The 25,601-nt window shown below is 40.3% G+C and overlaps 2 protein-coding genes across 6 annotated transcripts in view; both read right to left on the bottom strand.

The window, feature by feature from the left end:
* The window catches only part of pkig (protein kinase (cAMP-dependent, catalytic) inhibitor gamma), a 34,329-nt gene extending 19,668 nt beyond the window's left edge, over positions 1-14,661 (bottom strand). The window contains exon 1 of one of the 3 annotated variants that reach the window (XM_074643411.1): positions 14,343-14,661. Coding sequence is in view for 1 of the 3 variants with exons in the window: in XM_074643406.1 (XP_074499507.1) it covers positions 7,406-7,422 (17 nt within the window). In the remaining 2 variants the exon portion in view is untranslated. Of the gene's footprint in view, positions 1-4,781; positions 4,805-7,405; positions 7,492-14,342 lie in introns of those variants that run through there. The other 2 variants (XM_074643406.1, XM_074643410.1) reach the window with 2 other exon arrangements.
* A 2,836-nt stretch (positions 14,662-17,497) lies between these two features.
* ttpal (tocopherol (alpha) transfer protein-like) lies at positions 17,498-25,385 on the bottom strand. 3 transcript variants are annotated; one of them, XR_012594899.1, is made up of 7 exons: positions 25,122-25,262; positions 24,116-24,345; positions 22,974-23,217; positions 22,587-22,780; positions 21,175-21,285; positions 20,104-20,439; positions 17,498-17,766 (listed from the first exon to the last, which is right to left on the bottom strand). XR_012594899.1 is itself a non-coding variant. In XM_074643342.1 (6 exons), exons 2-6 carry the CDS (start codon positions 24,326-24,328, stop codon positions 20,161-20,163), a joined length of 1,041 nt encoding a protein of 346 aa, XP_074499443.1. In that variant the 5' UTR covers positions 24,329-24,345; positions 25,253-25,385; the 3' UTR covers positions 17,498-20,160. The 3 variants fall into 3 exon arrangements, 2 of the variants coding, with proteins under 2 accessions (XP_074499443.1, XP_074499442.1); XM_074643342.1 differs by having other exon boundaries at positions 17,498-20,439; positions 25,253-25,385; XM_074643341.1 differs by having other exon boundaries at positions 17,498-20,439.
* Positions 25,386-25,601: the final 216 nt, after the last annotated feature.

Below are 25,601 nucleotides of genomic sequence, written 5' to 3' on the forward strand. Positions count from 1 at the left end.
GAAGAGCAACAGAGGAGGGATCCCCCCTTCCAGGATGGACAGACTTGCAATAGATGTCGTGTGTACAGAGTAACAACACAATGAAAATACAACATAGACAATCCATATGACAAAAAATAATATGTACAATGTGAACATATGTGAAAAGGTGGATCCAGGAGGATGTCAAGCAGCTTCCAGGCGTCACCAAACAGATAGAGCCAGAGCAACAAGACCTCCTCTTCACGCCAAACAGATAGAGCCAGAGCAACACGACCTCTTCACACCAAACAGATAGAGACAGAGCAACACAACCTCCTCTTCACGCCAAACAGATAGAGCCAGAGCAACACAACCTCCTCTCCACGCCAAACAGATAGAGCCAGAGCAACAATTATTGTATTTTTTAAAAAGTAGTAAACATTAATTCAGGTGTCAAAACTGCTCTATTACCAGTGGGCAACCTCTGGGCCTGAAAAGTGAAGCCAATGCTGAGGTGTCTTAAACTTACATTCTTTCTGATAGCCAGCAGGGGGCGACTCCTCTGGTTGCAAAAAAAAAGTCTGATTGTATAGAAGTCTATGAGAAAATGAGCCTACTTCTCACTTGATTTATTAGCTCAGTAAACATTGTAAACATGAGTTTATGGTCTCAATCTCTAGTTTCAAGTCTCCTTCAATACAGCATGATGTTCATTTAGTAAATTATGGTCCATTTAGAGTCAAATAGACCATAAAGCAAGGTATGTTTTAGGGCGTGGCTACCTTGTGATTGACAGGTCACTACCATGGCGTTGTCCATGTTTTTGTCATACAACTTTAACCTTTTCACAGTGTGTTTTCAGTGAGAGTTAATTATAATATTTTTAGTTGCCTAGAAATGTGATATTCAGCGTTCAGTTGTACTTAGCTCCATCCTCTCATGTCACTTCTGGTTGCAAATAAAACCAGTTGGCGACGGCCAAAAAGTCAAGGCTTCATAACGGTAGTCCACAAACCAATGGATGACATCAAGGTGACTAAGCCCAACCCTTATATACAGTCTATGTCTATCACCCGGTGGTGAAATGTAACTAAGTACTCTTTTTTTTTTTTTACCCTATTGAGGTACTTGTATTTTACTTGAGTATTTCCACTTTGTGCTACTTTCTACTTCTACTACACTACTGTACATCTCAAAGGGAAATACTGTACTTTTTACTCGACTTTACCTGACCGATTTAGTTACTTTGCATATTTAGTTTATTAATACAAAATATAACTCAACTAAGAAATTATGATGCATTATTATAGGTTAGGCAGTATATAAGTAATTAAAAATAGCTCCATCTTTACCAGCTGCAACATTAACCTAATGTTCACATTAATGCATTGATTATAATCCAATAATATAATATTATTAATATTATTATTTTTCTGAAATGGGCCATTCTGCATTAACTCATTATGCAGCTTTTGGTACTTTAAGTATATTTTGATGCCAATACTTGGAATACTGAAATTGCAGTGTTTCTACACTCTATTGCTACTTTTACTAAAAGATCTGAGTACTTCTTCCACTGCTGCTCGTATGTAACATTCCGTATTTCTCACAATAAAAAAAGTAAAGTTAAGTAAAGTAAAGAGATTAATGTTCCTTTAGACAAACATATCTGAACAGTTATTCTATCGTTTACTTAAAAAGCCAACCTAATTTATGTCTGTGTAAAGCAGCTCTAGGGGATGTTGTAAGTTAAGGATGTGAAGTGGGTATAACTCTTTTAAAAAAGGTGCTAAATCCAAGTTGAAAATATTTAGATGTGGGTGGCTCTGCTGTGTGTCTGGAAAATACTGAGAAAGCTGAAAGGACATAAAAAGCACTATGTCAGACATGTTGTTCTGATAGTTGTATAAATGTTATGTCTGTTCTTAACTAAGTATTGAGCTTTAATCGTTTTAATTAAACCTGAAATTTTTGATAATCAAGTAATATCTTAATTTAATTTTAAGCAAAAATGCCAAATATGGTATCTTTCCTATTCCCGCTCCTCAAATGTGAAAATTTGTTCCATTTCTCCATTTGATATCATCGTACATTAAATGTCTTTGGGCTTTGGAGTGCTGGTCAGAAAAAACAAGTAATACAAACATGTTATGACTGGCATGATCTTCATTGTCGTTGTCTAGAAAATATTCTGTAGATTCATTAATAATGACAATGATCATTAGTTGCAGCCTTTCATGTAAAATCAATTTGTAACATTGGTTTTGAAAAGTGCAAATTAAATAAATCTTCATTGTTTGTTAAAGTCTGCAAGCATGGTAAAGAATGCCACTCCTGATTAGACCACTCTCCCTAGATTATATAACTCTGCCCTTCAGGCCTGAACAAAGAAGAGTGATGTGGGTTTAATATGGACTTTGCACTTTTATAATTTATTTGGCTGAAATGGAATATGTTGTTTGAAAGTTAACAGATTGTTGTGTTATGTTAGATCCCTGAGTTTAACCCTATGTCAAGGAGAAAAGACAAAATTCCAGATTGTGGATGCATGAATGATGTAAATTAAAATGATAATGTAATTTATTATTTGTAATCTGTATTATATTTTTGAGATATGTAATATACTCTGTTAATGTTTCTTTGAATAAAAAAAAACATCCACCAACCGCCATCCAACTGTTGACCACAATAAATGTTGGCACGGCTCCCTGGATCCTGTGTTTAAATGTGCACCACGTTAGATGTTTTATGAATCAACGCCACCACAAGCAACATAGCTTTTTCATTGTTATTAGAGCTAAAAATGATGTTTAGAGTCATGTAGTGCTTGTACAGCTGAATCAATTAGTGGATCAAGAGAAAATTAATCTGCATCAATTTTAATAATAATCAATTAATCAATGATCTTTAATTAAGCACAAATGCCAAACACTCTCTGATTTCAGCTTCAGTGTCAGTTTCCTAAATGTGAAGTTTTGCTGTTTTTCTTTTTGATATCCCAGTAAAAAAAATCTCTGGAACTTCTGATTACAGCTGTAAATAACAACTATTTCTATTATTGATTAATCTGGAGTTTATTTACTGTAGGGCTGCAACTAACGATTATTTTAATTGTCGATTAATCTGTTGATTATTTTCTCGATTAATCGATTAGTTGTTTGGTCTATAAAATGTCAGAAAATGGTGAAACATGTCTAGCAGTGTTTCCCAAGGCCCAAGATGACCTCCTCAAATGTCTTGTATTGTCCACAACTCAAAGTATTCGGTTTACTGTCACAGAGGAGTAAAGTAACCAGAAAATATTCACATTTAAGAAGCTGGAATCAGAGAATTTTGACTTTTTTTCTTAAAGAATTACTCAAACCGTTTAATGGATTATCAAAATCGTTGGCAAGACAAAAAAAAACATTAAACATTCATATTTGAGGAGCTGAAACCAGTGAATCTCTGGCATTGCTGTTTAAAAATCAAACATGATAATAATGTAATTCTTGTAAAGCTGAAACAACTACTATTACTTATCGATAAGTTGATCAACAAAAAATGTATTGGCAACAGTTTTAACAATCAATCATTAATGTTGTCATTCCAGTTTCTAAAATGTGAAGATTTGCTGCTTTTTTCAGTATTCACTTATTTAAAAATCAATGTCTTTCGTCAGAAAACAATTGACAGAATTATCTGTAATCAAAGTGATTATTAGTTGCAGTTGATGGATCCAATCACAGTGTGTGTGATGAAGATTCAAATCAAATTAGAGTAATATTTTAAATCTGTATAAATTAATATGGTATTCCTCTGTCCTGATTGTCTCAATATTACTTGTTGGGCTTTAACTAAAGATCATTTTTGTTATTGATTTATCTGCCAATTGTCTTCTCAAGTCATCGATTTGTTGTTTGGTAAAAAAATTGGCAGTAAATTGATAAAAATGCCCATCACAGTTTTCTAAAGCCCAAAGTGACGTTTTACTCGACCAACAGTTCAGTTTACATTTTGGGCATTTCTGCTAAAAACAATGACCTCTAATCGATTACATTTTCTGCCAATCGACCAACCAATTAATCAACTGATTGTTTTAGCTTTAATTACTAGTCGTGTCCCCATTCCCACAAGTCCTCAGGTGTTTCTACGTCTAGAGGCTGCTGTACTGATGTGGATAGCTGCCGTGCTGCTCGGTGATATTCCTCCCACTGTCCGTTCTATGTATTCTAATTCTACTGCAAGGTTGCCCGGTTCTATTTCTGTGCACACATTTAACAACACGAGACCGCAGCAGGAAGCAGGTGGTTTGTTTGCCTGTGTTGTTTATGCCCTATCTTTTCCCAGGCTCTGTGCGCACACACTGGAGGCTGAAAAAGACCCTTGAGTTTGACGAGGAGGACGAGGAGGAGGAGGAGGATGAAGCGAGGACAAGAGGGAGATAAGGGGAGGGAGCTATGGAGGCAAATGAGGAGAGGATGATGGGATGGAAAGCAGATGAGGACGAGGGAAAGAGAGAAAGCATGACGATTACGAGAGGAAAAAGAGGAAGAACGAGTGATGCAGGAATGCATGCATGTTTACTGCGCTTTCTAAATAAGGAAATATCCTTCACTGGCTCCAATACTTTAAAAAAAAACAAAAAAACTTGAGAAACGTAATACATCCTCCTCGGCTATGCTGCAGCGCGCAACCATTTAGCAAATTAGTAACAGAATATATGATTTGGTTGCGGGCTACGTCCCTTTGCACCACCTGTTAGAGGAATTTTTACCCACAACTCCCCCATACTCTCTCTAATAAAATACCACACAATAATCTGAAGTCGCTCCCCTCACCTGTACCGACGGCCACGATGTGTCTGAGGTTTGCCAAGTAATTTCACTCAGCTGCATCATCACACTGTTCTCCCACAAGTCTAGGAGGATGTGGGCGTCATGTGATTCGATTTGCTGAGTTGACGGGGATAGAAAGGCACATACGTAACCCTCCCCACAAGCAAACACACAAAAAGAGAGCAGAGGCGAAAGCTGCACTTTCCTCCAGACCTAAATAAGGAGACCATCGCTCATGTTGGTATACAGGACAAACACCTTTAGTTCTTCTAATGTAGGCTACAACAAACTGTGACACTAGGAAGTAGTCAGGTCCTTTACTCAAGTAAAAGTACCAATACAACAATGTACTACTCTGCTACAAGTAAAAGTCCTTCATTCAAAATACCACTTAAAGCTGCAGTGGGTAGAATTGGAGCAATTATGATTTAAAAAATTATTTTTATAAAGCGGTCACTATATCCTGACAGTAATGCATGAGACAGGTAATCTGAAAGAAAATATGTGCCTCTGTGTCCTCCGGTGCTCCTAATGGCATCTGCAAGATTTCACAGACCAGAGGAAGACAACCAATCAGAGCCGAGCTGGAGCCTTGTTGTCTCTGAGCAGCTGTCAATCACTCCTGTTCAATCAATATACTGTATAAAATGTTTTCAGAAACATCGTGTAGTGTACTGTTTAGCTTTAGCTTTAGTAAAATGAGAAAGTTTGTTACCCGGCAGCCATATTGAGATCAGATGAGGAAATACCAAGCACCGCCCACCAGCTGGAGCAAACTTTCTCATTTTACAGCTAAACAGTACACTACAAGATGTTTCTGAAAACATTTGAGGAGAGAAATAGGCATTACAGTAACAGAATATTGATTCATATTTGATCAGCGCTGCCTAGTTTGACCATTTGATCGGAGTTTGCGAGTGATTGACAGCTGCCTCCGTTGAATGAACAGCCAATAGGAACGTTCCTCTCTCTGAAATGACCTGTGATTGGCCAAAGTCTCTCTTCACAGGCTAGATTTTTTAAAGCCTGAAAACAGAGCCATGAGGAGGTGCAGAAGTCTAGTTTTCTCTCAGAACACTTGAATTACAATATGCTGAAAGGTTATTATGGAATTTTATAACCAACGATGCCAAAAATATGCTGCATACTGTAGGTTTAAGATAAAGTACAAAAATATTATCAGCAAAATGTACTAGTATAACAGTAAAAGTACTTGTTCTGAAGAAAAATGGCCCGTCAGTTATTGTTATTATTTATTACATTATCAGACGGTTAATATGCATCAATGCATATTGATGAGCATTATTTTACTGTTGTAGCTGGTCGAGGTGGAGCTAGTTTTAACTACATCAGGGCAGCAACTCACAATTATTTTAATTATTGAATAAACTGACAATTATTTTCTCAATAAATTGTATTTCTGAATTGTGCTGGCATGGCTCTGGTAGGGTTGGTATACTCATGCACTTACTGTGGTCCTATCCAATAGCAAAACAATTCTGTACTGAGGAAATTTATGTTTTACAGGAGATAATGAATGTTCATATTTTCCAATTTCCTTTTGTATGCATATTAGGGATGTCCATAATTAACCGTTTAACCGTTAACCGGGCAGACAAAGTATCGTTACGCCGGGCAAACACGCAGCTGACAACCTGCTAAACTAAACTAAATGTGGGGAGGAGACTTTTACTGGGAAAGTTGGCTGCATGTCCGCGACACTACACGCTGCATCGTGGTTGCTAAGTTAATGCTCCCGGATGGGTGAACTGGGGACTCCCGTCAACGAATATCTGTTGTGCTCCTGCAGCTGGCGCACCGCTGCATGCGAGGCACAAATCTTGTCGGTTAACAGTTAATAATGGGTTAACGAGGGTCGGTTATCGGTTATGAATTTTTTTAAAAATGAGCATCCCTAATGCATACTGGGAAAGAGAATGGAAAATATACACAACGTATCACCACACTAACCTTTCTCTCTGTAAAGAGGACAATACTTATAAACTGGAAAATCTGTATACCAGACTGCTATAATAAACATAACAGGCTGAAGGACGTGTTGGATTTATTATGGATGGAGAGTACAGCTTCAACCCTCAAAGACTATGATAATGTTCTAGGCCTGGGACTCTCACTAGAGAATACATGAATAATAACCTGTCTCAGAAGTATGTATACATGTGCTACAGGATTGTGAGATAGGACCCCTTCAATCACAGGCTTGGCTTTCCCTGGAGCCCCCCAAGGGAGAACGAGGCCTCCTTTCCCTGTGTAATGTGTGTTTTTCAATGAAAAGTCGGCATGTAGTGTTTTCCTACAGGCCATTTAACAATAACAATTTATTTGTCTAATCAAGAGTAATTAACACATTTGATGAATCAGGTTTTCCTCTGGCAACACAAAGGGAAATGGGATGTTCGGTTTTATAAAGTGAATGTTAATGACAAGTCAATTTGCTCTCTACTTCCTGTGAGCAACCCTCTATCAACATCGCTCATCGTTTCTCCTCCTCTGGGATTTGGATGAAAACCTTCTCTGAAAAACAATCAAATATTTTAAAGCAAACCGAGCGTGAGAATTCCCCAAAGTGGATCAACTCAAAAGCACAAAGCAGATCACAAGCTTACGTCTCGCCGTCAAACATCGAAGGTCACGTTGTTCCTTTTACCCTCCGGCATCTTTCTGTCTCATCACTTCACTTCATGGAATTTGAAATGGGCCACTCCACCTAAAATAATCAAAGCTCATTTGCAGTTTTTTCATGAAGAGAGATTCCCATCAAATCATCTCTCGCTGACTTGCGAGGCCAAAACAGGACACGTCTATTTTACTTCCAAACCAGTTCACATGGATGAGAATTAATTTACATAATGAGGCTTGATTAAAATTTCTCTCGCCAAATAGATTCAAAAGCAGTGTTTATTCAACACCTCTACCCTACAGTATCTGTGTTATGTATGCTGACGCTGTGGCCCAGTCCAACTGAAGTAAGAGGGCGTAACTCGGCTTTTAAATCAACTGGCTTAATGCTGAAAAACAGACTTTGAAGAGCAACCTCACCGGACAATGTCATTCATCAGGAAGAGGGAATACGAGGGGAAATAGATTTGGGTCTGATAAATGCAGAAACAATAAAAAATTGGCTAATGGATATGAAATATCTGTCTATTTTCTGTAGCAACTTAATGTGTGTAGGGTTGCAGCTGCAGGCTGTAACAGGGTTTTCGGCCAAGCCATTTAAATTGGCTTGGTCACTATATATTTCCTGTGCCAATTTTCAGTTGGAATCAAATCTACCAAACATTTAAGTGCTACTCCACCCAAAATCGATCATTTGACTATGACGCACTTGTTCCCTGCGGGCGGGCATAATAAGTTAGTAGTTTTATCCCTTGCATAGGCTGTGGTCAGCTTGTATTCACGGTGGTTACAGTATATTTCAATGGTGACCCAGTTTCACGTCGTACAAAAAGTCCCAGGGAAACTTCTCAGACTATTCCTGGAGAAGAACTGTCCTTTCTGCTGTCTGTCAGTATTCTCTCAGTATGTCACAAATACTCACATGTGACGAACACTGTCCCAGACGGTTTCCATCTCCGCGTACTGTGCCTGCTCGCAAGCAACAGCTGTTCTCCATAGCAAAAACAAATTACAAAGTTTTGTACCAAAACCATAGACTGTTTATAAGAAGTGGACGCAGTCACCGTGACGACACCCATTGGTTTGTGGACTACGGCTTTGAAGCCACGAGTTCGACCTTTTAAGGTGACCAAAATGTTACAATTCACTTTCATGAACTGAAAACAAATTTTTTTAAGGGTTAAAGTTCTAAGACGAAAACATGGACAACTCCCAGACCACACAACGCTGTGGTAGCGACCTGTCAATCACAAGGCAGCCACGCCCTAAAGCATCCCCTGCTTTATGGTCTATTTGACTGTAAATGGGACCATCATTTACATCATGCAGTATTGAAGAAGACATGAAACCAGTGACTGAGACCATAAACTCATGTTTACAATGTTTACTGAGGTAATAAATCAAGTGAGAAGTAGGGTCATTTTCTCACAGACTTCTATTCAATCTGACTTTTGCAATACGCCCCCTGCTGGCTATTAGAAAGAATGCAAGTTTAAGGCACTTCCACAGTGGCTTCACTTTTCAGACCCGAAGGTTGCCCACTGGCTAAAACAAAAAAAAAAACATGGGTTGAGTCAGAGCTGCAATACATAATCAATTGATTCACTGATTCAGACACTTGTTCTTCTCTTACATTATAGAAAACTATATTTTTGCTTTTGGACTGCTGGTCAGAAAAAACAAGACATTTGATGACATTACCTTGAACAGTTTTTGAATGGTATCTAATAGACCAAAAGATTTATCAACAACAATATTAATCAAACTTAAAAAAAAAAAAATACTACTATTCAAGCTTAAATATGGTCAAATCAATTTTCATCATATTTCCTTTGGTTATTATAAAAACTGAACAGTGTATCGCATTTTGGTGAACTCTACAAAAGGACTAACTTCAAATACCATAAACACAAGCAGGTTGGTGGTTAAAAGGTTTGAACAGTTGACTGGAAAAGACTTTGAATACAGCATTGTGTCTACGTCTTAGATTCTATGCACCCATTCATGTTGTAACTAACAACTCAGCAATTATATACTTGCTGCACCTCACTAGTTTGACTAGCAAATGTTAATATAAAAGAAATGGCCACAGTAGGTAGAGGAGTGCAGACCAGCAGCCTAGTTTGCGGTCCCTGCTGTGCCTGCTCTACCTCAGGTTGACCGTTGGAAAGGTGCACTCAGGTGGCAAATGAAAATAAACCTGCTACTAACAGTAACAGAAACTGTCAACAATCAGTATATTTCGGTACGTAGTAGAACCGGCAGACCGGCACAAGTCCAGCCATAAATAGGTGTAGACATGCCCTTTAATCACCCGTTTTCATATCAATACTTCCTCCTGCTCCAACCACTCCATTAGACCTGTCAGCTATCATCATTACACACGACCAGCACCCACGACTCTGCGGCTATTTATAGCGCCTGTATCATTATTTCATCATCATAGGCTGTGATGCCTCAATCATCGTCATTAAACGTCAGAAAGATAATCAATTTCAATTTACTTTATAGCGCCGTTATCAAAACAGTCTTTACAAAGGGCTTCACAATAAAGGATTAAATGAAAGGAGCCTTAAAACGGGATAATAAATGATGCCTCAAATAAAAGACTGACAATTTCTCACAAAAACATTTATATGCACCTTTCATTGATATTCTACAACAACTACACATCACTATGTCGACTGCAGATATATCAGACAGAGAAACCAACCTACACAGACAATGTTTTATTATTTAGATTTCAACTCTCACTTTTCAGTATAGTTCATCTACCTGTCATAACATCCAACTGGTCTTTTGTAAATAAAAGTGTGGGAAATGATGTAAGCATGTTTTTTTGTGCACACGTGGTTTATACATCCGACTGAAATAGATCAACTGAAATCACTTTCAAGCTTTGGCTACATAGAATAATAAGGAGTTACAGAGTAAATAATCATTTCATTTGTCTCGCAGCGGTCTGCAGTCTCTTTGTGTCTATCAGAAAGCCTTTTGTGTCTGACACACTGACGGCCGGGGTGATGCCACTCATTTTCTCCTCAGGGGGGAAGTCAGGGAGCTAAAAACAGAGGAGCTTAAAGTCCTCTGCACACAAGGCAAAGAATGCTGCTTGAGGTCAACGCTGTTGAACCGACAAATCCCTGTCCACAAAATATGTACACATTAAACCCATGATTATACAGAGGGAGACATATAAAAATAGACGGCGAGCAGTGCGTTCACATGGTACCACAACCCTGCCACACTGTTATAGACTGTTGTTTTCTGGTCCCTGTTATTTTAATCAAGGAAAGGTCTCTGCATGGGCAGGCGACTGATTGTGGACATAATCTCAGAGAAATCTAGAAACCACTTGAACCAATGCTGAGTATAGATGCTATTTTTATCATGTTTTGTCCCATCCGTACTGCAGAAAAGCTATGAATCTAGCTGCATCAGATTCCTATTAAAGGACAGTATTCTCAAACTAGGAATGAAATAATCTACGTGTACAACATGTTGAGGAAAGCTTTTTTTTTAAAGGAGACCTATTATGCTTTTGTGCTTTTTCCCTTAGTGTGTTATATAGTTGTTTTGTGCATGTAGAAGGTCTGCAAATTTACCATTCTCCCCCACAGAAACACTGCTCCTGAACTGCCTGAAACACCTTGCTTGAAGTCCCGCCTTTTCTTCCGTAACGTGGTGATGTCACCAAGTAACACATTTGCATAACGGCTAGTTTGGCACGCCCTCAAACAAAGCTAGTTAGAGGGGAGCTGGAGCGGAGTCCAAAGAGTTTGGTTTGGTTGACCAATCACAGCAGAGCGGGCCAGCTGACCAATCAGAGCAGACTGGGCTTTTCAGAAGGGGGAGGGGCAGGAGCTCAAACAGAGCGTTTCAGACAGAGGGTGTAAAGATCTGCTGCAGCACAGCCGGTATGAGAAACGTAAAGCGTTTTTTTTTTTAACATTAAAGCATATAAACATGTTGTAGTAGAAACCCAAAATAGCAGTATGCACCTGAAAATAAGCACAATAGGTCCTCTTTAACCTTCAGCAGGACTACAAGTGGAGAACAGAGAAAGCTGTCTGACAAGAAAAAGAAAATCTGATGACCACTTGAGGAAAAACAAGCACACAGTAACCGTCCAACCCCCGCCGTGTATTCTTCATGCAGCGGGATATAGAGGTCCGAATGTTCTCAGGGTAATCATGTTATTGTTGGCAGCCCTCAGCAGGAGCAGATACGACTCCCATTTACTGAAGGAGTTGCAGGAAGAGAATGGTGTCGGTTGAGAGTGTGGGTCATGCAGCACTGCAGATAACGGCACTAGTGTGATCTGATTACTCCTGATTTAACCGCTTTCTGAATAACAGGCGTCACAGATTAGAAGATGCATGAGGCACAAAGGCCTCTGGGGACGAGCCTTCATATCATAATAGCCAGAACATGAGCACATGTAATCTCAACGGTAAGCGGCCTGTCTTTTTCTTCCTCCGCAGACTTGTTTGGATTGGGTAAATATGATTGAAACACAGGTGGTCCAAGGTCAGAGGGGCATTCATGTCTCTCTAGTAGCAGGCAGCGGGCTTTCTTGCATCGCTGCGTTCGCTGTTCTGGCTGCTCTCCACCCCCCCTTTGGCCATTTTGAAGGATAACAGACCATGTTTGGTTAGCTGGTACAAAGAGAGGAGACGAGGCAGTGCACAGCCACTCCAAAAAAAGACATATCTGACATCACACTGTACAGAATTTAATCTTAAATGCATCAGGTGGTTGAATCCCCTAATAGACATGTGATTTTCCACCTATATAGAGACGATTATATGCTCTTAAAATGTCAAAATTATGTCCAGGGATGATGCCATTTGACGTATGGCCAGACAGATTCACCTTCAGCTGGAGCTCCTGGAAACAACATGAGGTGCATTTGTTTCTGTCTAGCATATATTACTCAAGCTGAAATGATTAGTCGATATAATCTGCAGCTACTTTGAAAATCATATTCATTTTTCAAAATTGCCAAATATTCCTGAGTTGCAGCTTCTAAATTATGAAGATGTGTTAGGTTTCTTTGTCTTATAGAATAGTAAACTGAATATCTGCAGGTTTTGAAGCGTTGATCAGACAAAAGAAGTTATTTGATATCATCACCTTGGGCTCTAGGACATTGTGATGGACATTTTCTGATATTTTTAAAAGGACTTATCATAATTTTTGCTTTTCCCCCTTTCCTTTAGTGTGTTAAATACTGTAGTTTTTGTGCATGTAAAAGGTCTGCAAAGTTACTAAGCCCAAAGTCCACGCCAAAGGGAGTTACTTTCCCTTGAAGCTGCTTGAAGTCCTGCCCTTTCTTCCGTAATGTGGTGATGTCACCAAGTAAGACATTTGCATAACGCCTAGTTTGGCACGCCAAACAAAGCTAGTTAGAGCGGAGCTAGAGCGGAGTCTGAAGAATATGGTTTGGTTGACCAATCACAACAGTGGGCCAGCTGACCAATCAGAGCAGACTGGGCTTTTTGGGAGGGGGGCGGGGCAGGAGCTCAAACAGAGCGTTTCAGACAGAGGGTGAAAAGAGGTGCTGCAGCACAGCCGGTATGAGAAACGTAAAGCATTTTTGAACATTAAAGTATGTAAACATGTTCTAGTAGAAACTCAAAATACAAGTATGAAGCTGCAAATAGCATAGTAGGCCCCCTTTAAGTAAAAAGACTCATCAATTAAACCAGAAAATAATGAGCAGAAAATGAAAATAATCAATAATTGCAGCCAATAATTGCCCCTATAGCTTTATTCCTTTTACCCCGCTACCCAGAATCACACAGTTGCCTGCTTTTCTTCTAAAATGTGGAATTTAATGTGATATGCAACAGTTTCCCAGAAATGCCAAACCCTTGTTTGTTAACCTTGTCCCTTGTCAAGACATGCCACAATCCAGCTGGCACTGCTCTGAAATAAAACTGGTTATATTGCAACACACTAGTACTTTAATTTAAATCGGGTACATTTTTATGTCTCGATTACATGTTCAGCACTGACTGAGCTCTGTGGAGAGCCTACTGTCAGCCAGCCAGTCGACACCAGTGAAGTGAAGCACCACAGGCAGACAAGAAGCCAGTATTTATCTTCACCAGTGCCCATGCCCAGTAACACTGGCACTTGCCCAGCAACACTCATGCAAAGTGGGGGGTCCTAGGCTGCTCCCCCCCCATCCAACACCCCACCACCACCCCACCCTGCCTGCTGCTGCTGCTGAATCTCTGAGCACCATCATCTCCATCCAGCCCTGTCATTACAGAGATTCACCTCCAGAAAAACTGGACTGACATGTTCCTCCTTCTCCTCCTCTCAGCAGCAGCAGCAGCCAGGTTTTACTGCATGGAAACCTGCTGCCTTGTTATCTAATAGGAAATAAGAAGAGCAAGTTGATTTTGTGTTTACAGGGTGGTTGTTGGCTGGTTTAGATGCACTGACAGCAGATGCAGAAAAGCCCAGTTTGATGAGAGGAGATGAGAGAGGAGATGAGTGCTTTCAATAGCTATCCAGGCTGTCATTAGCTCCCCTGAATGCAGCAGCTAATGTGTGGGAAGGACGAGCATGCCAGTCCTTTAAAACTGTACACACACAATGCACACACTAGCACAATGGATGCACTTGAATGCATTCGAGGGGAGAAATGTGATTAACATTCATAATGTAATTCACGGAGGGTTATTAATTGTGCACCGTGTGTGCAGTGGACACTAGCGGCTGTGTGCAGACAGATGTATTGTCTAATGTTAGCCTGCTGCTGTGTTGCTGGCTGGAAAAATCCTGTATAAAAAAAAAAAACCGTCGTGACTCCGCAGCTCCCTGCGTCTGGTCACTTCACACATTTACCATTTTAACGCACATAACCCCGCATATAAAGCACACATATATGAGTAATGTGTCGCCACTAACCTTGGTCGGGTCTCCTCCTGTTATCCACTTGTTACGATGGAAACCGAGCACCATGGATACCCCCAGTTAAGTTTCCTGGCAGGCGGACAGCAGAGCGAGCCGAGCCGGGCTGAAAACTGGAGCACGCTGGTGTGGATAAAAAAAAAAAAAGCCCAATGGTGGTGAGAGGTAAGTGTGTTAGAAGAAGCCGGGGTTGTGTGGTTTTTCTCAGGGTACCGTCTGCAAACAACGAGAGAAAGGTTGTGTCTTCAAACAGCTGTTTTCCAAAATGGAGTTATCCTCGTGTGAGCCAATCAGAGCTGAGCTGTGGAGGCTCCCACTCCTCTGTGGGCTGCAGCCAGCAGCTCCACACTGCTGCTCCCTGGAGATAACACGCTCACACATTAGGCTGCTTTTTCCTCTCTCTTTTTTATTTATTTTTTATTCAGGGATGATTCATTGCAGCTTTATTTAGACGCACATCAAAACCAAGCAGACATCCCAACTGATCCTTTGCAGGGAACCCCCCAGATGTTCCTGATGTTGCAGTGGTGGGAGGAAGTATTCAGATCCTTTACTTATACTATAATAATACACCACCCTGTGTCATGTAAAAGTCCTGCATTGAAAAAGTTATTTTTAGTAATGCACTTTGTCCCCCTTTGACTGTTATTATATATGATATCATCAAATTACTATTATTAGGCTACTCATGTATTAATGTAAAAGCAGCATTTTACTGTTGAAGTTATTTGAGGTGGTGCTCATTTTCACAAGACTGAACTATCAAGTAATAATTCAGTCTTGTGAAAGGCTCATTGCATGGGTGGAAAAAAGTACAAAACGCAAGTCTCCATCAGGGTCACCCTGATGAAGACCTATGTTGGTCGCAACGCGTTGGTCATTTTAAACAATTATTGCCATGTAAAATAAAGGCATTTTAGTTTTGTTCAAACACTACAGTGTGCCTTGGATTATTTTTGAGGGAGACTTGCATTTTGTACTTTTTTCAAAACCCGTGCAATGAGCCCTTCACAAGACTGAATGAGCCCAATACACCTGAAGGATCCAAAGAGCACCTGTATGTGATTACCACAGAGACCCAGCAGCGCTTCTACTCCATTGTCTTCATATCAAGTAATAATTATTTTCATTGTACATTAATCTGCTGATTGTTTTCTCCATTAATCGATTGATTGATTGGTTTGTAAAAATTCTGAAAATAGTGAGAAATGCCGTCACAATTACCCAGAGCCCTAAGTGACACCTTCACAATGTTTGTTTTTGTCCAACCAATAGTCCAAACCTCAACATAATTAAAGGGACTGTTTGTAAGAATCAGAAATTGGTTGTAACAGGGACACCTGTGGCCGTTAAGTCAACGAAAGTCAGTGTCCTGTTGCTCGCGCTCGCCCGTGTGCACACGCTATGTGAATGTGAGCGAGCATCCTTCAAAACAGTGAGGCGACACACGTCAGCTAAAACTACAATATCACTCTTTATTTCACCTGCTTGGCAGTAATGCTAGCTGACCAGACGAAGGTCTCTCCATGAATCAATGCTGATCCTAGTGTTGGCTTTTCCTGCTTCAGCCTCCCGACCACGGCCGGAGGGAACAGGGGAGACACCGGCACCCGGTCAGAGACGATAACGTTTCTCGCTGCAGAGCCCCGTCACTTCACAAGACACGGGAAACCTCTGTTTGTCTGGAGGAGCTGCAGCATTTATTTCTGCACAAACGTCCACTGTACATTCACTAGATATTCTCTGAGCTACGAAGTTAGATGGTTAGAAAAGTATTTTATAGTTCTGGAAATACCTTCAGAACATCAGTAAATGTTGTTAAATGACCTATAGGGTTCCTTAATGATCCCAGGTTATATATTTTGCAGTGAAACTGATGCTTAGATCTGTGACTCGAGCGTTATGGTGATACATGAGGCACAAACTGGGGCTAAGACTGCCCACTTCTTTCAAACTCCATACCTCCAGTTTGTTTGTCATTATTTCAGACTCGACTAAACTGAACTTCATGTTTGAAATAAGTAGAGTGCCCCTTTAATTGAAATGCCTTTTTTTCTTTTTGTGTTGTTATGAACTCATATTATCCTACATGAGTGTGCAATGTCATGGAAACAGCAGACTAACAATATCCAACAGTGTAGGCTGTGTGGAGTTAAAATAAAGTCAAAATCTCATGAAAGAGACAGAAATTAATGAGTTGTGTGTAAATGTTCCAGATGGGAATGATCGAACCAGCAGGCTCATGTGCCAAAGCTATTTTAATCACAGCTCTTCATTGTTTAAAACACATACATTTCTACATTTTCTATAGGGGGTCTTTTCTGTATAATAATAATAATAATAATAATCGAATAACCTTGCAATATCTGAACCACTTGATTGCTATAGTCACCTAATCCCTGAACACAATGTTAAGTACTATTGATCTCATGAAAATCTAAAGGGACACATTTTTGTACATTGATTGTACAAGGTTTTCCAAACATTCACACATTTACACATATTCTGTACATGCATGTTTGCCCCCATCCTCAGGAGCACTCAGTTATACCGTCTTTAGAACATTGTATATTTCTCAGGCTTGATCAATATAAAAACATTAATTACCATTTTACTTTATACTTCTACTCCACTACATTGACCTTGCAGCTATAGCTACTTTGCAGGTGAAGATTTTACACACAAATCATACGTTTGTTTTATAAAATATGACAAATTGTTGCAGATTAAACAACCCAACAGTGTTAGTTCCTGCATAATGTTTTGTTGAAACATTCTAACCTCCATGAAGGGAGGATTTATTGCAGGATTGTTGTATTAGATTGCATTACTTTAAGTACCTACTGTAATGAACTAAGTGTATGCTGTATACTGTAATGACAATGCAATCTGAAAAGGTCAATTCTGTACGAGTAGTTTTGATACTTTAAGTACATGTTGCTTTTAAGATTTTTGTACTTCTCCTTGAGTACATTTTCAAATGTGTTTTCTGATCTCTTTGGGGGCCCATGAGCCCAGTAACGCTGCTCAAGTCAGTTGCAATGTGTTGCAATGATGTTGTGAAAATACCCACAACTTCCCCAGAGCATGCAGCACACCACCACTCTCCGCCAACAACAGAATCCATCCACAGCACAAACCAGACACAAATAGCACTTTCTTCGTTTGAGCTTTACTTTACTGTCTTTGCTACCAACAATAAATATCCTGCAACACAATAGCTTATAGTCACATGCTTAAAATAAAAATATAAAAGAGTTAGCTTCGGGCTAACGCAAGGAAACAGATCCAACATCATTGCACATTTGTGTACATGGCATGGTGGGAAATTTGGCAAACCAGATGTTTATAAAGTCGGGGCACAGTAAATGTTCTTTTCCTTATGTAGCTCCTGTGATCAGCGATGGTCCCGGTGATAAGACTGAGTGATAAAAAAAACACAAACAGGTCAACAAAAGGTTAACAAACAACGTAAGGCAGATTATCTGAACTGAAAAAATAATCCTCTCAGAAGATTCAAGATAGAGAAAACTAAACAAAGGCCCTGAAATGCTGTGTAAGAGTTATACATTGAGCAAAAACATTAAAATCTATTATTCTTTCTCTAACTTATGTAAGACAAACCCTGATGAGCATACACATGAATATATTGCTTTTGTACAAACACACATCCAACATGATTTATGATACACAGGGTAATCTACAGTTTAAGGCAATGTATTAGACGGCTACATACACAAACATTTTCTCCATTTTTTTTGTTGAATTGTGGGGTGATGTAACCACGCAGACAGAGCGCTAACAGCCGTACGCAGATCCTAAACAAGCTGGGAGCTTGAGAAACCGTTTCTATAATTCTTCCACAGTGGAAAAAATATGAAAGGATAGGTTCACATTTCCCAAGTCTGTCTTAAACAATACACACATATGTGCATTGACACAGTTCTTGCTTGCTGAAATCATTCCTCCTGTCCCTTCCTAGCATGCTGGGGGACAAATCCACAGTCCTGGTCCTAATATGAGGCTGCAGCGTCCTTAGTTAACCAAATCAATGGGAATTTCATACTTAAAGCACTTTCAATTTTACAGTTACCCATTAGTTTGTCTAACTGGTACTGCCGAAGCCTCATTTCAGCTTGGGCTAAAAACTAGTGATGTTACGTGCTGTGCCGAGGCTTCGGAGTGTGTGTCAAGTAATCCAGAAAGTTTTCTGTGAAGCGCGTATCAAGGCTTTTATCATTTTAGACCAATGACGTCATTGAAGACGCCCGAAGCTGAAACACAATTAAGAATTTTTTGTTCATGAATAAAAACGTTTCCCCATCTGTCATTTTCTTATAATTACACAAGCACATTCACAGCCCTGTCCCCGGTTAAATCACTGCCTCACATCTGTAATAATATCTGCCTGTTTTACACTCTTTGACCGATAGGTGGTTTCTTGTGCATATGAAGCCCAGATGAAGCTTCGTGAAGTGAACCCTTTTGCAAAACAATTTCCTGGGGAGCTTCAATGCTTCATGAAACTGCATCTCGCCATCACTATTAAAAACAAAACAAGGACTGTGGATTTTGCATTACATTGGAAGCACATTAGGAAGGGATCCTTTAACGGCCAGTATGGACAAGAGGAATGATAACATTAGGCAAAACCTGCTTCAGTGTACACATGGGCGCCTGACTGTTGAAAAATGTGAACATATCCTTTAAAGGGATAGGTTGGGTGTTTTGAAGTGGGAGGTACTTTTCCATAGTCAGTGTTTTACTTACAGTAGATGACTGTTGGCAAGCCCCCAGTTTGGAGAAGCAAAAAGGAGTTATCTCCCGGGAGCAAAGCAAAATACTGCTGTTGAAGGGGCCGGTAGCAAAACGTATTTTAGCCACCTAAAAGAAAGGCTCACCTAAAAAGATCAATATTAAGGTTACGCTATTTTAGAATATTTCAGCCGGTTTACCTTACCGTGAGACAGGCATACAGTCTATGTTTCCGACGGGGAACTGAAGCTGTTAGCTATGCTCTTGCAAAAGCCACCAGACTCCATTGAAAATAAAACAGTAATCTTACCTCGCACAACACGAGTTGCTGAGGCCTGTACTACGAAACAGGATTTGGCGTTATCGAGGTAACTTCAGGGTTAACTCTGGGTTTTCCGTACTACGAAGCTGGTTTACTTCTTACTGGGGTAGATCACCATGGTAACTTATGCTGAACGGCTAACCTGCTCCGGAGCAGGTTATGCTACTGCTCTTTGGTGAGAGCATAGATGGATACAACAGCTTAATTTCCTTGTCGGAAAGGGCTGTCTGACGGCAAGATAAACCGGCGAAAGTATTTTAAATATAGTGTACACTTAAACTGATATTGATTTTTTTAGGTGACTAAAATATGTTTTGCTGCCGGCCCCGTCCACAGTGGTAACTCCTGTCTGTTCTCCAAACTGGGGGCGTGCTGACCGTCATCTACTGTAGGTAACACAGTGACTATGAATAAGTACCTTATACAACCCCACTACAAAACACCCAAACTATCCCTTTAAGTACCAGATATAACGTAACAGAGGGGCCACCAATAATGGCCAAACATGCATCGGCTCCTGTCAAAAGCCTCTTTGCCTGAACCTGCAGCTGCCTTGGAACCATGAATGAATGCTGGGCGACGTGTAAACTACAGAAGACTATCCACCTATAGTAGTGCTGCTTAGTTAGTAAAATAAATCATGTCTAATATTGGCAACTTGCTCTGTAAAAGTTTACACACTTGTTTCAAATGAAACAGAAAATGTCCTCTCAGTGATGGGAGCGTCTACAGTCTGCATCAGTAACAGTAGTAGAGTTGAGAGCGTAGCGCCCTGAAGGTGTCGTCGTCCTGCCCGCTGGCCTGCTGTCCTTCATACAGCATGGAGTCTGGGAGCACCACGCCCTCTAGTGGATCTGGCTGGCAAAACTCCACTATAAATTCCTCCTCGCAGTCCAGGAGCACTCTGGACCACGAATGCAAGTCCAGCTGGCCCGCGGTGCCGCCGTACTCCTCCGGCAGTACCGTCCGGGGGATGTTCCCGTGCAGAGAGCGCAGGTCCGAGCCGTGGAGGATGTACTGGATGAGGAGACAGCACAGATACCATGTTAGTGACATCATCTGCCTCATTACTTAAAGTGGCTATGATCAATATTTCATGTCATTTGAAAGGTGTCGGTCAGTTCCTGTCAACTCTACGGAGATTTATAGCTTCTTTCAGCTCTTTTGTTCAGTCTATAACTTTACTGTTTTGGTTCACTCTCATTATAAAGTTTTCGGCCACAGCAGGAAGCTGTTTTCAGCCGAAAAACTCGAAATACACTACCGGCCCAGCTCCAAAGCTCCCAGCTCCCAGCCAGACACAGTTAGCAGCTAGCTGGTGACCATAGTGGAGCATTCAGCAGCTAAAGAGACAGACATTTTCCATTCATAAGTAAAATTAATGCTAATGTTAATCTGTATCTGTGTATATAAGCATCTGTATGCCATATTATTAAACTTAAAAGGTGATAACATGTCACTGTTATGCTTAAATCTGGTTTCTACTGGCCCAAAATGAATAAAAACCAGTTACTGCAGGTTTAAATTAACACAAAGTAACCCCTCTCAAGAGATTTAGGATAATACAGGGTTGTGTAGCCGCTGGTTTCAGTTCATTCCCCTGAAAAGAAAATGCTTGGCCTTCCATTTTCACAGATGAAAATAGACCGTTATTTTGGAGAACAGGCTGCGGATAAAAGGGGAGGCACACGATTCAAAATAATCCTTTGTTTAAGACAAAAGAGTCAGAGACAATTCAAGGACAATAGTTACCCTCTCCGCCATCTTCTCCTTCAGAAAAGGCTTAATTATAGCAAAGATGCCTTTGAAAATCCTGGGCTCGTTTATTATGTTAACGGCCTTGATTCGGATTGGAAAGCCATCCTGTGAATTAGAAGAGAAATTGCATTCAGAACAGTCACAGCTGGTCCTTGTCAAACATTTAAATATTTCACACTCCGCAGTCACGACAAAACTCAACAGCCAGTGCTCAAGAGCCGCTGTTGTAAATGACAAGGGGTTTTTTCTCAAGTGTGTTAATGGTACATGTCCACAGGGGCGTTTTTCATTGAGAGGGATCGCCTCGCTTCCCAGCATTGGACGCTTGATGGGCTGTCACTAGACACAAGGCACTAGGCACCTGACTGGTCGAACATTTTCCCTCGTGAGCTGCTGCTCCCAGCTTTCAAACCACAACCAACTTGGCGGCTCGTTTGGTAACTTTCTTCTCTTATATCACGAAAATAGTTCACCGAAATGTGTTTCTGAAACATTTTATGTGGGAAATAAGCCACGCAGTTGCTGAATCTGTCTTTATTTTGGATCGACAATGCTCAGTTTAAACCTTTCTTGGGAGCTTCCAGAGGTGGCGAGTCACGTCGGTCGCCTGTGATTTGCATAAAGTAGCATAGACCTCAACTTTATGCAAATGAGGAGCGGTCAACGTGACACCCCGTCTCTCGAGTCGCGCTGCCACGCTACCAGAATGTATTGCATTGCATGCATTCCTTACATAGACTATGAATGGGAAGCGTGGAAAGGACGGAGGCTGTGGACATGTACCATAACAAAGTTAATCATATTAACCGCTGTGTCATTACAAAAAAAGACATTTAGTGTAAATGCTGCACTCACTGATCCATTCCAGAAAAGAAAAACGTATTTGCTGATTTAATTTTAAAGGTCTTATTGATAACATGTTTATGTAGACAAATAATTTTTTGGGAAATAATACATCCACAGAGCCTTTAGAAAGGTGCTGAATAAAAGTCTGGCTTTTCCTGAAAAAAATTATATAATTGTGAATTGATCATTTCAAAAATTTGACGGGTCCAAAATAAATGCTTTTTTAATCACTGTGGAAGATATCAGATGTTTGGTTCCCTCTTCTAACAAGGCTTGGGAGCCAATAGTTTAACAACGTTGGTGTCACGTGGTGTCTCTGGGTCGTCTGTTAGTGTGGAAAAAACAGATAAATGGCTGAGACTGACGTTAAGTTCCTGGCAACAACTTGTTGTGAAGTAAATGCAATGGAACGGGGGAGGGAGAATGCATCATCTAGTGGCTGAATGTTATCAATGTTATCAATTGTACATTTTTAAAATACATTTAAGTGTCATCAGATCATAAGATGTTAGATTTCTATCAGATGATTTATTTCTATCATCAGATGTTAGATCTCTCACCTGGAGGATGCTCACAACTTTTTTGGCAAGGAATGGGCCTGGATTGGACGCTTGTGACATGCCCACACCGGTGTAGTCGGCTAAGATGACAATACCGTTCACCTGCGTCTCCTCTGGCTGGATAAGCTTCTCCAGAGTCAGATAAAGGGCCCTCACGTTGTCAACAAACGGATAATCATTTGGTTTCCATTTCCCTGTAAAAGGAGTTGAGTAATCATACATCATATGCAACGCCCGTACTGGAAGAGTTAGTCATACAGTATGTACTTAAAGATTAGAAAAAATACACTGAGTTTGAGGTCGAGTGAATAATGGGAGAGCTAAATGGATAAACAGTAATTATAAAATGTTTAATTCATTATAAAACTGCTCAATTCAGATACCAACCTGGTCGGAGACAGAGGATGTATCTCCCGTTGGGGTCCGGCTGTGGTAGGACAGTGAGAAAGCCCAGGTCCAGGACGTGTTTCACTGTGGATGGCTTCAGGTCCTGGAACACTTCCGGCCACGCCTTACGGCCTGCGTGGTAGTTAAGCAGCAGCTGCAGGGCCCGGTCATAGTCAAACTTCCTGGCCCGCAGGAAGCGCAGGAGAAAAGCGTCGTCCAGCCGGGTCCTGAGATTGGGCTGTTCCTGACGAGTGAGGCGAAAAAAAATGAGCTCCGCGGATAAAGAGTTGGTAAACATGACGAAAACAGTAAAACAAAGCAGGTGTCGATAAAGGTCAATACATTTATGACTCATTTTTAAAGATTTACTTCTTCACAAGGAACAAATGTGCTTTGGGCTGAGAGTCACAGGCCAGAGAAGTCAGAAGTATTCCAGACAAAGTAACACATTGTATGTTTTGATCTTTTCGTGGGATTTGATAGCTATAACAAAAACACAGAATATCACCAGCCCTACTTTTAAAAAGTTAAGAGACGATCCATCTCTTTAGACCACACATTGTGATTATTTAAGGTTTTTGTTTTATTGTATTCTAGTAATTAAAATCATTTTGATAGTGATCATTTTCATTTTCATTTTGTAAGTGTATGCATTGTTGGCTTTTGTAAATCAGCCTGCTTGTTTTCTGTTAATTCAATTTCCCACAACTCACATCTTTACAGGAACTTTGCCTGCTTGCGATTAAAAACATAAATATGTAATTAAAGAATAAGTATACAAGTTTGAGAATTTGAGTAAGCAATGCCAACCATTTTTGTGGTTATAGGAACAAAATCTTCTAATTTTAGGGATGTTTTCTACTTAACTGCCATGTCCTGTTTTAAAGGTACAGTGTGTACTGTAGGATTTGGCAGCATCTAGTGGTGTGGTTGTAGATTGAAACCAACTGGATACCCCTACGCTCACTCCTCCCTTTTCAAGACTGCGGTAACGCGAGCCGCAGAGTAGTTATTGTAGACATAGTTATGAATATTATATGCCATTTCTGCTAATAGATCTCTCGAAATGTTACACACACTGTTCCTTTAAATATTACCGGCACATAAACAGGAATGAGACTGTTATGTGTTTGTATGAATACCTTCAGTATCATGTCTCTCAGTGCTTGGACATCCCGTAGACGCCACTCTGGCTTCTCCTGGAGCTCTTCCCGTGCCTTGTGCACCAGCTCAGGGGTCAGGGTGCAGGAATACATGGGTGGAGGGGGTCCAGGGAACCAGCTTTCTCCTGTAGCTGCTGATGGGTCCACTGGAGGAGACCTGAGATCGATTGACTCATGCTGATCGGCGTCCATGGACTGACTGGGTGAAGCTGTTTGGACAGAAACACACAAGAGAGACCAGAGAGGCTATGAAAACACTAAAAGACTTCTGGCAGGTGTACGTTACATTTACTCAAGTACTGTTGAATGCAGGACTTTTACTTGCAGTTAAGTATTTTCACAGTGTGGTATAGACTCCATAACCAGCACTGCTCCCAGTAGACCACTAACACACCAAAAAACTGACAATAACCTGATATTTTCAGGTGGAATTTCATTCATTCATTCATTCTCACTGTGCAATATCATTTTCCACTTGTGCAATTTTGTTAATAGTCTGTTTATTGTCAATACTGTATATACTGCTCCTATTTTTACACTTCCTTCTATTTAAATGTTTCATATTTTGTTACACTTTGTTTAGCTCTTTTTTAATGTGTTAGCTGATGCATCTTGTTTTTTGCACTATCCCCTTTTGCTGCTTTACACTGCAAATTTCCCCACTGTGGGACTAATAAAGGAATATCTTATATCCCATCTTATTAATACTTTTACTTCTGCAAATGATCTGAATACTTCTTCCATCACTACACACACATAGTTTACATCCATTTATACAGTTTTACTTGACCTAGACATCATTCATTGGTAATAAAACGTCCCCTGATACCAGATAATAGTAGGAGAGTTCCCTACAACAGCACAAACGTGAACTGTAAGTGTTTGTTTAGCATTGAGTCAGAGAATCAGACTAGCTAATACATCCTGATGCTGAGCAGAACCGAGGCGACACAACTAAAGTCAGACAAAATAACTGAATACCAACCTGGAGATGCGTTTAACATTAACCGACTAGGACACACATAAACTCCTTTTTATGAGCATCCATTGACAAGAGATAAAAATGTCAACAAAGAGTCGTGACGACCAGAAACCTGTCAAACATAAACAACCGACCTGTCAGGAAAGTCCTTCTTCCGGGTTGAGAAATGGCGCTCTCTCATTGGTCCAGATGACACCACGTGACGCGCTGTGTGACGCACCGGAGTGGTCTGGTCTGTTGTTATGGCTATGCTGCGTTCAAATGCCTCACGGAAACTAGCCACTCAAACTTGAAAAAAAATAAAGATTTTGATTTAAAAAATAGTTTTCCGTGGGTGTTTCGTGAGTCTCACGTTTTTATACTTTAAACACTTTCAAAAACGTAATTTTAACAAATGACTCACTGACGTGGCAAGATTTTACTTGCTAAAACAAACATTTACATTCTACGACCCTTTCGTAGTTGCTTTTCACACGGCCTTCA

Source organism: Sebastes fasciatus, chromosome 8 (genome assembly GCF_043250625.1).
Source record: "Sebastes fasciatus isolate fSebFas1 chromosome 8, fSebFas1.pri, whole genome shotgun sequence".
NCBI lineage: Eukaryota > Metazoa > Chordata > Actinopteri > Perciformes > Sebastidae > Sebastes > Sebastes fasciatus.